The sequence below is a fragment of the Rattus norvegicus genome, chromosome 17 (genome assembly GCF_036323735.1).
Source record: "Rattus norvegicus strain BN/NHsdMcwi chromosome 17, GRCr8, whole genome shotgun sequence".
NCBI classification, from domain to species: Eukaryota; Metazoa; Chordata; class Mammalia; order Rodentia; family Muridae; genus Rattus; species Rattus norvegicus.
The window spans coordinates 19,331,027-19,345,498 of record NC_086035.1 but is presented as its reverse complement, the minus strand read 5'-3'; the positions used below and the strand labels follow the sequence as shown (position 1 = coordinate 19,345,498).

At 49.1% G+C, this 14,472-nt stretch overlaps 1 protein-coding gene across 19 annotated transcripts in view; it reads right to left on the bottom strand.

The window, feature by feature from the left end:
* The window catches only part of Atxn1 (ataxin 1), a 411,355-nt gene that overhangs the window by 9,253 nt on the left and 387,630 nt on the right, over positions 1-14,472 (bottom strand). For all 19 annotated transcript variants that reach the window (XM_039095353.2, XM_039095354.2, XM_039095351.2 and 16 more), the window contains one exon: positions 10,195-12,196. In XM_039095353.2, coding sequence (XP_038951281.1) covers positions 10,195-12,033 — 1,839 coding nt within the window. In that variant the 5' untranslated portion in view covers positions 12,034-12,196. The remainder of the gene's footprint in view (positions 1-10,194; positions 12,197-14,472) is intronic.

Genomic DNA, 14,472 nt, shown 5'->3' with positions numbered 1-14,472 from the left:
ACCCTGAAGGACAGGCAGTATTGGAGGACTTTTGCAAGCAGACACTACGGTGACAGACATGGTCCAGCCACCAGGTTGTTGTGCGTGCTGAAGTCTCGTGCTCCACCGCTGGGCTCATCCTACTATGTAGGCTTCTTGGATTACTGCACTTCCTTTCTTTGCTGGATCCATAGAGCATGGAAGGATGTTTTGGAAAGAAAGAAAATCACAGCCCAAGTTATTTGGAGGGAAATCTCGTTGCTCTGGGCTATTTTAATTATATTAAGGCTGTTAAATATTTTCTCCGCTCTCTACAATGGCTAGCAATTAATGTGAGGCTCGTTAAACTCATTAACATGCTGAGAAGAGGTATCTATGGAGTGCTTGGCCTTAAACAGGACATCCATGTCAACCCCTGCCAAGGCTCTGGGACCATCGCAGAAGAGGGAGGGCAGAGAGATTTTAAGAACTGGGAGGTGGGTGGAGTGCTGCAAAGGGCTGTCTTTGGGACATAGCCTGGCCATTGTACCCACACATTCACAGCTATGATCACCTGCACAAGGTACTAATTGGACTTAGCGAGTTACTGGGAAAAAGGAGACAGGGTGTTGGGTGTGCAAATGATTAACACACATGGTTTACATGTCTGAGGTAATCAAGGAACAGGTAAAAGGTATTCTATTATGTTTTCTTCCTGAGTGCCTACTGTTTGTCAGTTGCTCCGACTCACAAAGGTAGTTTTGAGTGCTTATGGCATGTGTAACAAATAGTACCATTTCAGCTTTCTAAAGTATATGTAAAACCATCTTCCCAATATTAGTTATTAGCCAGTGGAATTAGGACTAAATCCCAGACCCCACAAACATTCCCTTTCTTCTATACTTCCTGAATTTTACCTACATGACATTACAATATGGTTAAGAGGTGACAACACTCCTGTGACAGACAGCAGTGTCAACTAAGCAACAGAGACCATGAAAAGGGACTTGCGTAAGACAGAGGTCCTCATCTTCTGGAGACCGGTGTCTTCTCAGGGTTTATAGGTTAGATGTTGGCTACCTATTATGTAAGTATGCACCCATTTAGATGTCTCAGAGAGAGACAGACAGACCTCCTGACAGTGGCTCCCTTGTTCCCTCCCCCATTCCCCATCAGGGTCGTTCAGCTCCGGACCCTGAAAATTGCAATGTCTTCCCCCTCCTTCTTTCTAATACCCACATCCAAATCCCAGATAAACTTGACTGGATTCTCTTCTAGAATGTCTAGATAGTTTCTCACGATGCTGAACACCTGAGTTTTGGCCAAGGCCAGCATGTCACTTGGAGAAAAATGTCAGCAGAACAAGCTTCACAGGACTCAGCTGCCAAGGGAACATTTGTGTGTGTGTGTGTGTGTGTGTGTGTGTGTGTGTTTAACTCTAAAGACACCTGCCTCCTGCACAGTCTGTGCACTTCAGACAGAGCCGTCCTGACATCCTGTTTCAGCCAGTGCCTCCATCCATCCCTAACTTCCTTCTTATAAACATTGTATCTTCCTCAGAAGCTTATCTTTTGATGTTCTATTTTTGTACTTTACCCCTACTGTTTCTCACATTGTCTGTAAACTTACACTGCTATTCCCAGAGTTTAGGATGCTTTCGGATACAAGAGATGCTCAGTAAAATTCTAAGAGATCATTTGACTTCTAAAGGGAAAACACTACAATGGTAGAGGTGACCAGCAGAGGGCACTATCTAAGACAATGGAGAAACCACTTTAATTATTATATATGTTTTTATATTAAATATTCAATGTAAATATAAATTAAATTAAATATAAATTAAATTTTATATTAAAATATATATTTAATTTTAAATCACCTCTATCACAGTGACCCTTCTTCCGGGGCCTATGTGTGCCCCATAGACAGCTTTCTGGCTGGCCCATAGCTATCTCCTTTAAGGTTCCTCTGCCGCTACTAAGGGGTCATAATTTCACAGGATCCTGTTTTAATTTTTCTTTTCCTCCCTCCCTTCTTTCTCCATCAGGGATATCAACATTTCCCAGGATGGTCTTGATTAAGCCTCTAAAGACAGCAAGTCTCTTGGAAGGAGCATCTGTCATTTCTAGGGGTCTATCGCCTGCCACCTGCCCCTCCCCCTCCCCTTTCCCTACTGCTCCACTCAGGACACACACAGCGACTTCCCTCCTACACACTCACTCCACTTAAGTCAACTCTTCCAGTTGTCCTGGATGGAGAGAGCCAGACATGGAGGCAGCGAGGCCTCAGTTCCCGGTTCCTAACGGTGCGTTTATACCACAGCTAAGGACTAGCTTCTGACACTGTACTTATTCTGCAATGTGAGAAACACCATCAAAGCCGGTGGCGAGTCAGTCAACAAGGACTGTATCTAAACACTGTGCACGCACAGAGAGTTCTGCCATTTGATTGCATATTTCAATCTTAGATTAGTACTACACCCACACGTGAGTGTGCGCACACACACACACACACACACACGCGCACACATATGGACACTTCATCCAAAAGCAGGGCAGAAGGAAGAGAAGATGTCTGTTGTTTAAACGCGTCTCTTCTTCCTTCCTGAGACTTTCTCTTTGCTTTACCAAGCGTTCCTTGTTCCTCTCCCACCCCGAGTTTGCACCATCTCCTCCTGTAGCTCTTCCCTGAGCAGGAAGCCATCAGCTTCTCTGAAGCTGTTTTTAGTGCTCTGAGAAGGATCTGCGGGACTATGTTCCCAGCTCGAAGCAAAGCAGAGAGCGCCACAGTGAGGACGAAGGGGCCGGGAGAGAGCTACTGATTTCGGTGTTTAAACATTATTAATAAAACCTATCCAGCTCTTCAGTAAAGTGTGAAAGGATCTGGGAGCACTCTATTTAAAGCATCTAGTCACGTGACTTGGCCTTTTGTGAAAGCATTTCGGGGCTGCTCAGAAAACCCACATCCTTACACTGGGATGCCATCAAACACAAACCCTTAGTCACAGGTCAGTCACAGGTTCATGGCTCCCAGAACTCTCCAATGGGAAGACCCCATCAGGAGGCCCATGTTTGGCTATGATGGGCACCGTCCAATCAGTGACCACACAGCTACTGCTGGGACACTCTGCACTGGATGGCTGACATAGTTTCTATCCCCATGTGACTTAACATTATGGGTTAGAGTGGTAGCTTGATGACAGAGTGTTTGCTGAACATGCATGGAATCCTGGATTCAATCCCAAGTAAAGATACACATACACACACACACACACACACACACACACACACACACACGCAAAATCAGTTGCGGTAGCCCACGCATACACTTCCGGTTATTGGGAGCTACAGTAAGAGGTTCACAGTCTAGGCCTCACAATAATACCATTATTTCAAGAAACAAAACAAGCCACCAAAGACAACGATAAAAGAAAAAGTCTCATCGTCTTGAAACAAAAAGAGTGACCAAAGCCTCATCGACACACGGAGGAAAACCTCAGATGCATGCTGTCAAGTGACCAATGGTATCCTCCCTGATCTCAACTACAGAACACTTTGGAAGGGGGCAAACCTAGAAACAGTGAAGATTACTAGATCTTCTTGCTCTGAGGTGGGACGTTGGGAGAGGGGTAACATGAGAAGCATAAAGGATTTTCAGAGTGGTAAAACTGTTCTGGCTGCTATGGTAAGGCTGGCTACAGGGCCACTTCATTTGTTATAAGACTCTCAAAAGGCACACGTCAGTAAACTCTAATCCAAACTGTGGGCTGCAGTCAATAACAGCCTATCGATACTGGCTCAGTTATAATGAATTTAATTCACGGTGTAAAGGTTTTTGATTGTTGTTTGTTTGGCGGGTTTCTCTGTGTAGTGTTGGCTATCCTAGAACTCACTCTGTAGACCAGACTGGCTCTGATTCAGAGATTCACCTGCCTCTGTCTCCCGAGTGCTGGCATTAAAGGCGTGTGCCATCCCTGCCTGACTGGTTTTATATTTTAATTGGGGGCTGGAGAATTGGCTCTAAGGTTAAGAGTATGTACCATTGCTCTTCTAGAGGGCCTGAGATAGATTCCTAACACCTATGTCAGCCATAACTCTAGATCCAGGGACATCCAGGACCCCCTCTGGCTTCTGTGGACACTGTACCCATATACAAACTCACACTTAAGACATACACATACACGTAGTTTGAGTAATAAAATTTATGCATCGGTTTTTCAAGACAGTTTCTCTGTATAGTCCTGGCTGTCGCAGAACTCACTTTGTAGGTCAGGCTGAACTCGAACTCAGAGATCTACCTGCCTCGAATGCTGAGGTTTAAGACCTGTGCCACCAATAATTTCTAAAATTCATTTTTATATCATGCGTGTGTGTGTGTGTGTGTGCGCGCGCGCGCACGCGCGCATGCTTTGTGAAGTCAGAGGACAACTTGTGGGAGTTGTTTTTCTCCCTTTACCCATGTGAGTTCTTTGATAGAACGCACCTTGTCAGGCTTGGTGGCACGTGTCTTTATCTACTGAGTCATCACTGGTCCCCAGCATAAGATTTAACAGGAGAGAGAGAGAGAGAGAGAGAGAGAGAGAGAGAGAGAGAGAGAGAGAGAGAGACAGAGAGAGGGGGTTGGAGAACTTCTATGTGCACACATAAATCAGAGAACAACCTTGGGTATTCCTCAGGTGCTGTTCATCATCTGTCTGTCTGTCTGTCTGTCTGTCTGTCTGTCTGTCTGTCTGTCTACTTTTGAGACAGGGTCTTTCACTGACCTGGATCTAGAGTAGGTCAGGCTGGTTGGCTAATAAGCCTTAGGGTTCTGGTTATGATATTAGCCTTCAGGAGTCCGACTGAAGGAGGGGAACTGCCAAGCGTTCAAGGTCAGGTTGGGTGACTCCTTAAGACAAAGTGAAGTAAAGCCGAGCCACAAAGGCCACGATCTAAAGCAACACGTCGATGGAATAAGACCATCAAGTAGGGGACACTTACGTCCCCAAAAGTTTGCAGAGCACCAGACTTCTTCTGTTTTGATGGCTATGATGCCCAGGTTCCTCTCAAACTTCCAGGTTCAAGTGATCCTCTTGCCTAGGTAGCTAGGACTACAGTCCTGGGCCACCTCATGGGTCAAAGGACACACACAAACAAGAACGGTTGACATCAGAACTGAGAGGAGGTAACTGGTCCATAGACCTAGCATGTGACCTTCGCTCAGGCCGCTGACCATTTGTGTTGTGATGAGTTTGGTTTTGTTTCTACCAGACTGAACATAGATACTGTTGAGCACGCTTCTCTTGGTAGCTAAGGGAGCGACTGTTCCGGCATATTTACTGCTTGCATGAGTACCTAGACTATTTTTAGGATGCAGCTAATCCATGAAAACATTGCCACCAGTGACTCACAGTCCACAGCAGTCAAACCGAGAAATAGTGGAGTGAAAGGAAAAGCCATCAATCCGCACACAGTCACACAGCGAGCACAGCATCCCAGCCCACCACAGGACCATGTGCACCTCCCCACACCGGGAGAAGGACACAACGGTGAATATTAAGGGGCCGCCAAGGCAGCAAGGGAAGCAAGTCACCTCAGGAGGACCTGGGAAGTGACAGACAGCCCTAATAACACAGAGCTCAGCGCAGGGGCGAGCAGCAGCCAGAGGGAAGCCGTGGGCCAGAGCGCTTTACAAATGGCACACTTGGCAAAGGCACTGCTGAGAGCATCCCCAGTGCTCTTCGGAAAGGCTGATGAGGAGCACAGGACGGAGATGGGCAGGCTGCTCCCACTGAGACACTGAAGGACAGAAGCCAAAGGCAGCCAGTGGTGTGCTCTTGGACAGGAGCTCTCCGGGCAGTGAGACGGCTGCTGAATTCTCACAGACCCTTGGTTTGTACACGGGTACTCATGCTGCTCTGAAGGGGGTGGACTTCCGGTCCTCACTCATGTCTGACTGGGTACCCAGACACATGTAAGCTAGCGCAACCATTTACACTGCCTAGTAGACATGGGAACAGTGGCCTTCCTCAGCACAGGGGCAGACAGTAAGTAAGGAGTCAGGCAGGCTCAGGGTGGCTTGCTGGGTTCACTGAGAATGCCATCTTTCTGACTAGTGTGGAGATTTCTTTCTGAAGATTATTTTTGGAGGATGCAAAGGTGGGTTTTCTCTTCAGAAGCAAACCTCTCCCTTCTCAGGGTCAAAGCTCCTTTCAGAATAGTGGACACTGCGCCAGGTGCCAGGGTTGCCCGGGTATGGAGGGCAGAATCAGACTGGGAGAGTTTGGGTTTGAAATATCTACGAATGCATTTTCCCAGCTCACGATGTGCTTCCTACTTAGCCATGCCACGATACTAATGCACTAATTCCTTTTTCTTTCCCTTTCCCTTCTTTACTCTGGGTCCCATAGCTGCTACATACCTGAGGTTTATGGCTTAACACTTGGGGAACAGGAAGTGGATTATATTTGGGAACAAACCCAAAGAAAGAAATCTGATGCCCTGTGGGGCTCCCAGGCTGAACCAAGGCACAGCAGGAGCAGGAGCAGAGGCAGGAGGAACAGGAGCAGGAGCAGGAGCAGGGGCAGGAGCAGGAGGAGGAGCAGGAGGAGGAGCAGGAGCAGGAGCAAGAGCAGGAGGAGGAGCAAGAGCAGGAGGAGGAGCAGGAGCAGGAGGAGGAGCAGGAGGAGGAGGAGCAGGAGGAGGAGCAGGAGCAGGAGGAGGAGGAGCAGGAGCAGGAGGAGGAGGAGCAGGAGCAGGAGGAGGAGCAGGAGCAGGAGGAGGAGGAGGAGGAGCAGGAAGAGGAACAGGAGCAGGAGGAGGAGGAGGAGCAGGAGCAGAAGCAGGAGGAGGAGGAGGAGGAGGAGCACTGTCCCTGACTTTGTGGAATGTGCGACTTGTCCACCTAGAGAGGAAAGAGGCTTGCTCTCCTAAGTAAACACAGCGATAGGGACAGATGCTTATAGCCTCCCCCATAGCACTGTTCTACAAGGGTGTAACAGTAGTACACTGTGTAGCAAAGCTGCAGAGAAGGTGGGTGACAAACGCAGAAAAACATTTTCTTACTGTGCTATTACTACGTCATCATGAATGCCAGACAGGCAACATTGGAGGCATCTTTCCACAAGAGAAGTTAGGATTCAGCTCCTTAAAAAATAGTGGCCGAGGGTGTGGGGACATGGCTTCGTGGATAAGGGTATTTGCCTTGCAAACAAGAGGACCTGAGTTTGAATCCCCAACACCCATGCAAAAATCCAGGGTGGCTATGCACGTTTCTAACTCCAGCATTGGAGAATAGACATTTCCAGGGCGTGCTGGCCAGCCAGGCTAGACTAAAGGAAAGGGTCCCCATCTGAAGGTAGTAAGGAAGGGAGGTAGAGAGATAGAGAGGTAGACCACCAACAACCTTCTTTGGCTTCTTCATGGAGTCTACGGGCTTTTGCACCTACACTCTTATACATAGAATTCTCCCCTACCTCTTTCTCCCCCCCAACACACACAAACACACACACACACACACACACACACACATGCGTACACACACTCACAGTCACCAACACAGACCCCTACTTCTTTTCCTACAATATCCATGTCTGATTGGCTGGATGTCACTAGGAGCTCCCCTGAATAAAATTTTAACTTTTGATTATGGAAGCAAATAAAAACCAACCAACTTTGTCCTGTAAGAGAGGAAATCAAAAGCTTAAAACAAAAACAAGCAAACAGATGAGGAAGGTGAAGGGGAGAAAGCTTTAGTAGTACTGTCTGGAGATGAATAAGAAACACGCACACATACATACACACACACATGCACACACACACATACACACAATGCACACATACACACATGCACACACACATACACACACATGAACACGTGCAATGCACACACACATATGCACACATACACACACATGCACGCATGCTCACACACACACACACCCACAGGTACACTCACACATGCACACAAACTCTATAGACAGACAGACACACATACACACCATAGACACATACATACACACATTTATCTCATAGACAGATGCACATGTACACCATAGACATATATACATATGTATACTCCATAGACAGGCAGACATACACATGCATACACCATAGACACATACATATACACACACCACATAGCTACACACACATACACCATAGACACACATATATACACACCACAGAGCTACACACACAGACAACATACATACACACAGATATAGACACATAGACAGACAGACAGACTCACACAAAATTGAAAAATCCAAAACAACAATGAAAAACAAAACAAAACTCTACAAGCCCAGAAGACTGTCTTTACACAGCATCCTTAGGTCAGCCTGCTTTAGAGGAGGGAGAGCATCAGCTGGGGCAGGGGCATGGTGGCATTGGGAAAGCCACTTGCCCCCCACAAATGCTTAGCTGGGCTTCTAGCTCTCCTTACCATTCCTCAGTGTTCTCTGGCAAGGACCTTGAAGGTTGTCTGAAACAAACCAACCTTGCAGATCTCTGCTCCTGCAGGATTGATGCAGGGTCACAAAGCTATTTCTGTCTGAGAGAAACCGTCTTTCTTCTATCAGTTCCCTAACTGATTTTGTGATTTTGCTCTGGAAGTCCAACAATATGCTTATTTTTATATTTCCCTGTGGATGCTGCTGTGAACTGCATCTAACCAGTTGCACAGACCTGGACATCTGCTCAGGCTAAGGAGATACCGGAGAGGGAAGGCAGCCATTGTGAGATCAATTAAGTGTGCGGTCGTTCTCTTTCCCTTACCAGGCTCCCACTCTCCCCCTTTCTCTCCTTCTGGCTCTGTGATTCCAAGCACTGCCTGTAGAGCACTTCAGCTATGATGATGTCAGCCCATCTCTGATAGGCTTCCAAACTAAAGCCACAAATCACTGGTTAGGTCTGAGCCTTGTACTTTTATTTCAGTGGCCCCAAACCCAAGAAGTCCCATTAGCAGACCACAGGCCTCTGGTCTAACTTTTCACTTTTCATCACAGGAGAGACACAGATGGTCTGTCTGTTCATCATGATGGTGGGACCCCCGCTGTCAGGCAATGATGTGTGTTTGGGGGGGGGTGGAGGTGGGGAGCAGGGTCTGACCTCTCAGGGAAGCCAGATCCTTCATGGTTAGCATATTCATTTTGAGGAGTTCTGAGCAGGGGCAAACACAGAGAAATTGCTGGGTTTTAATTCCCAGCACTGAAACAAATAAAAAAATCAACACTTTTCCTGATTGCCTCTGGTCAGAATCTCAGTTCTAAGAACTAAAACTGAGGAAGAACACATCCTGGTCTGTTTTCCATGGTTCACCTAGGGCACGAGAGTCCACTGCACTGACATCATTTTATGTGACAAGTAAGCAATAGCCTTACATGCTCTAAATAAAAATGTCACCACCTTTTCCTCGGAATCAGAACTTTCCAGAAGGTTTTCTTGGTCTTACCAAATTCTAAGCAACTGTGGCATTTATCCATAAAGAACATTCTAGGTTAAAAGGCTTCAGGGAAGCAGGGCCTGTGACCTCCACCAAGATCCACATCTGGTCTTTTGGGAGATGTGCCCACGGTGGGGGGGGGGTGGCTGATTCTCTGCAATGTGGTCAGGAAAACTGGTGTTCCACATAAATGGGCCCTGGAATAAATGCTGGACGATGACTTAAGATTCCGGCCAGGAGGCTGAGATGTGGCTCAATTAGTAGAGTCCTTCCCTAGCAGGCATAAGGTCCTGGGCTTGATTCTCACTATGGAATAAACTGGGCACGGTGGTACATGCCTGTTATCCCACAACTCTGGAGACAGAGGCAGGAGGACGAGAGGTTCACCGACATCAGTGGATACTATGAAGCTGAGGACATACTGGGTGTCTGTGTTTTCCTACTTTGTGATTTTTTTGGCACTTAGTCTAGGTCATGTGGTATTAAACTACCCCTACCCCCTCCTCATATGACCCCAAATTTATAAGAACAAGAGCCCCACCCCTGACACATCTTCAGGACCTGCCATATTATCTGTGGTGGCTCTTAGGGGAGCTCTTCTGAAGGCGTTCTCTCTCTCATTCTCATTCATATTCTCATTCTCTCTCTCTCTCTCTCTCTCTCTCTCTCTCTCTCTCTCTCTCTCACCTTCCACATCAATTCCAGATCCCCAGGTGACAATGGGAACCCTACCTGCCGAAAGCAATCACCTTCTCAGGAGATGATAGAATGGGGGTAGGGGCCCCCTACCTGTATGACCCTGGTGAGGGTTACCTGGGCTCGGTGTTCACCAACAGCAAATTGTATCACGGCCACACCGGGGCTGTGGCTGTCCTCGATCCTCTCCACAGTACTGGAGTCGATCTTGAGGTCATTGCTAATCTCTGCACTCTGGATGAAATCCTCTGTCTTCAGATCCTCTACCTTCTTCAGCTCCCCGTTGGCCAGCTGGATGATGGAGCCTTTCATGAAATATGGCGGCAGCGTGGGTGATGCCGCGGCAGGGGATGCCACGGACTGTACCACCGGCAGGTGGATCTGGGCCTGCACCATGGCTGGGTAGGCTGCCTGGGTGACCAGAGCCTCTGGGTTGAAGTTCTCGCTCTTGGGCAGGGCGGTGGTGACAAACGTGTGAGGTACTGCAGCAAACTGGGGCGATGACGTCACTATGGCCGAGGCTGCCCCAGGTGTGTCCATGTCAGGGCTGCCCACTGGGATGAGCAGGGGCTGGGTACCTGGGATCACCAGGTGCTGGGGCAGACCACCAGCATAGGTGATTGCTTGCTGCTGGCTACTCAGATAGCCGATGACAGGAGGTTGAGCGCCAGCATAGAAGGCCGTGGCTGGTAGGCCCACCGGGAGAGGCTCTGATGCGCTGTGTGTGGTCTGAATGACCGTGTGTGGGGACAGCGCGTAGGACCTGTGGCCGGGCTTCCCTAGGTGCAAACCGCTCTTGTCATTGAGGGTGGATGGGGAGGCCTCTCGATGTGTGGCCTGCTGTGTCTCCAGGTCGGCTGAGGGTGTGCTGCTGTTGGGCAGGACCATCACAGATCCACGGACCCCGGAGGTATCACGACTGCTGTAGTCTGCTGGGCTCGGGTGGACCACCACATGCCTGGACTCATAGGGGTGAGGCACTGACTTGCTGCTCGTCTTCCCCAGGCTCAGCTCCACAGAAGATGACGCCCCATACCTCCGGCTTTTCTCCATCTCCCCATTGAGGACCTCCTTGGCCTGCATAGCCTGCTGCAACCTGCTGCTTTCTGCTTTTTTGGTGGACTCTCGAGGAACAAAGTGGCCTCCGGCGTCACTGTATTGCACGACCACCTGGGATGAAGGCCCCAGGGTGAGCGTGTGCGGGATCATCGTCTGATGGGGATGGAGGTGGACCGGGATGGGTGGAGATGTTGCCCGCCCGGAGCTCTGTGGAGAGCTGGAAATGTGAATGTACTGGTTCTGCTGGGTAGGTGGAGGGGACCCCGGGTTGACTAATCCCGCAGCCCTGCCGAGGTGCTGCTGCGGAGGGGGCTCAACCTTGTGTCCTGGTGCCTGGCTCAGACTGCCCATGTTGGCCAGCAGGGTGGAATATGCCTCCAGCTGGGAGCGCTGTGATGGAGTGGTGGCCCCTGCAGCCGAGGCCACCGCACTGGTGACTGGGTTGCCTGGTGGGGAGATCAGCTGGGAAGGGATAAAGCCCGCGTAAGGCCCACTATACTGGGAGGACCCAATGAACTGGAAGGTATGTGATAGGTGGGCGTACTGCACAGGAGACACCGGCGTCCCTGACTGAGGAGGAGGGTACACGGTGGGCAGCGTGTTGGCTGTGGGGACCGACCTGGGGGCACTGGGTGGGGAGTAATCCAGCCCTGCGGACAGTGCTTTATGTAAACCCATTCCTTGTAAACCATGTTCCCCGGAAGTCCCTGCTGGCCCGTGCCGCCCACCCCCGTGGCCGCGGCTGCCAGGGGTGCTGGGGAGCCATGCCACACCCTCCACGCAGTGGTTGTCGCTGGGCAGAGCAGTGGCCTTCTCCTCGGAGGGCCGACTGGTGGCGGGGATCTCACGTTTCTTGGGAGGCAGGCATTCATTGCTCCGCTCTTGGTTAGATTTCATTTTTCGCCGTCCCCCCTCCACGGTGGCTGTTTCACTGTCTGGCTGGCTCTGGTTTTAGTCTGATAAACAGAGAGTCACATTGGATTTCTGTAGGGGATCCAGGCCCTTCATGAGGAATCATCTCCCCGTGGGTTCTCTAGGCTGGCAGTAGCAGCTCCGGATTCTGAGAAGGAGAAGAGAGCAGGAGTCGGGGGATAGGGACAGGAGAGAGAGAAGAGAGGGGGAAAAAAAATCAAAACATCAGCTCTGGGGGAGAAACCTCACCAACCAATCAACCCACCCACCAACAAAAACACTATTACCAACAAGATTAAGAGGAGACCCTCTTAGTTGGAATTGCAAAAGCAGATTATGGCCCAAGTCTAAAGAGCCAGTAAGAATCAAGAGAGTGACGAAGTTTAAGGGTGTCCTTTTCTTAAACATTTGCTTATTTGATTTATTTGTTTGTGTGCGTGCCTAGGAGAGTTTATGCACACCATGTATATGTGCCAGTGCCTATAGAGATCACAAGAGGGCGCTGTGTCTCCTGATACTGGAGTTGCAGGCAGTTGTGACTCACAGTGCAGGTGCTGGGACCCTGACTTGGGTCCCCTACAGGAGCCGTAAGCAGCTGTCTTGACCACCAGCCATCTCTCCTGCCCAGATGTGCTTTCTTAATAAACTATAGAGTAGGCAGCCCAGCCAAACATTTCTCCGCCCCTTCCGTCCTCCTCCAGCCTTTCTTCTTTTCCTAGAGGGTGGGTGATCACTTTTTCTTTTCTTACACCATCTCCTGTTGCTCAGGCTATCTTTGGGTAGATGATGCATTTCTGTAAATCGTTTTTACAGAAAGGTTGCTACCTAATTCCCCATCACGACTTTATCTTCGTCCAGGGAGGCCCCAAGAGCTGGGCTTTGTGAAGGAGCACGTTTGGAATGGAGATGCCCAGTGAGTCTTTGGGTTTTTTCTTCAGCTTCAACGACAGAACCAATACTCTTAAGATTTCACCTGGCTACAGGGCTACACTTCATCTACGGTAGTGCCCCCTATTCTAACGGTGCCTCCCACAATGTACCCATGTACCCCAACTCAGCAGCCGTATTGGAAAACAATTCTTCTCACTATAAAGTCTCCAGGGAGTTCCAAGTACAGTCATTTATAAGGAAACACTGAGACATCTTTGAGACAGTTACAAAAACTACTCTGTTTTTTTTTTTTTTTTAATAAACCAAACACAGTACGTAAGATGAGCCCTGACATGTTGGCTCATGTGAGCCTAGCACTCTGAAGGCTGGGGCAGGAGAATGACCACCAACTTGAGGCTTCCTTGTGCTACGATATGAAACGCTGTCTATAAAAACGGTGCATAAACAAGCACATGCATGAGTGAGGGAAGTAGAGCCAAGGCTTTGAAAGTTTCCTTAATAAAAGTTAGGTGCTTGCTTTACCCATGAGCCTTCTCTTCCTTGTTCGTCTCTGAATAGTCTCTCCCCACCATCTCCTCCCCTTCTCTCTGGCAGGGGCCTGTTCATTATGAGCAGGAGAGGAGATATTTGCCAGACAAACCGCAACCACGTGTCCAAGCCCAGCCACGTAGTGATGCCAGGAACTCTTATGGAGCGATCCCCGTCTTGGTCTCACGGAGTCACGGAATTCTGAGTCACCACCCCTGTGTGAACAATGTCTACCTGGCATGGGGCAGGCTGCCAAGGTGAGCAGTGTGTAGCATGCTAGCAGCAGGAGACGGGAGTGTTGCCCATGGGGAGAAGCTGCAGAGGGAAGCAATATCCAAGACTCTGATTTGAGGAGCTGCATTTCTGGGCTTGGAACCTGAATACATTTCCTCCTCAGATTCTTTTCCCTAAGATGTGACTTGTAAACAGACTCCCAAAGTAGGATATGGTCATGAGTGTCTGTAATCTCAGCCCAGGAGGAGTTGGGGCAGGAAAATTAGGACTCTGTAGACCAGCCTGGGCTTTATAGTAAGTTCCAGACCAGCTTGAGCTACAAAGAAATGCTCTGTCTAAAAGGGGGAGAAGAAGTAAGCAAGCAGGCAAACAAAGACGCAAACAAACACGAAGCCAAATCAAAAGGGAAACTTTAAGCCCTTACCAAGCAGAACTGAGCGCATCCTGTGAGCTCTCAGTCTTTAACAGTTCAAGCTGTGCCCATGGTGAGTCGAGAGCAAGATCCACAGTGCTGCATAACCCTTTGCTCAGCTCCTCATCCTTGTATCACAGAACTCCAAACTGGTCTCATCCAGTTTACAGTGTGTGTGTGTGTGTGTGTGTGTGTGTGTGTGTGTGTGTGTGTGTAGGGGGGGGTGTCTCATCACTATTGCCTAAGACAGGCCAGCTGGCCTGCGAGCTTCCAAGGTTTCTCTTTTATCCAGGTTCCATCCTGTTATAAGAGTTCTAGAGTCACAGATACATGGTATACTGTTCAGTCTTTGCATAGGA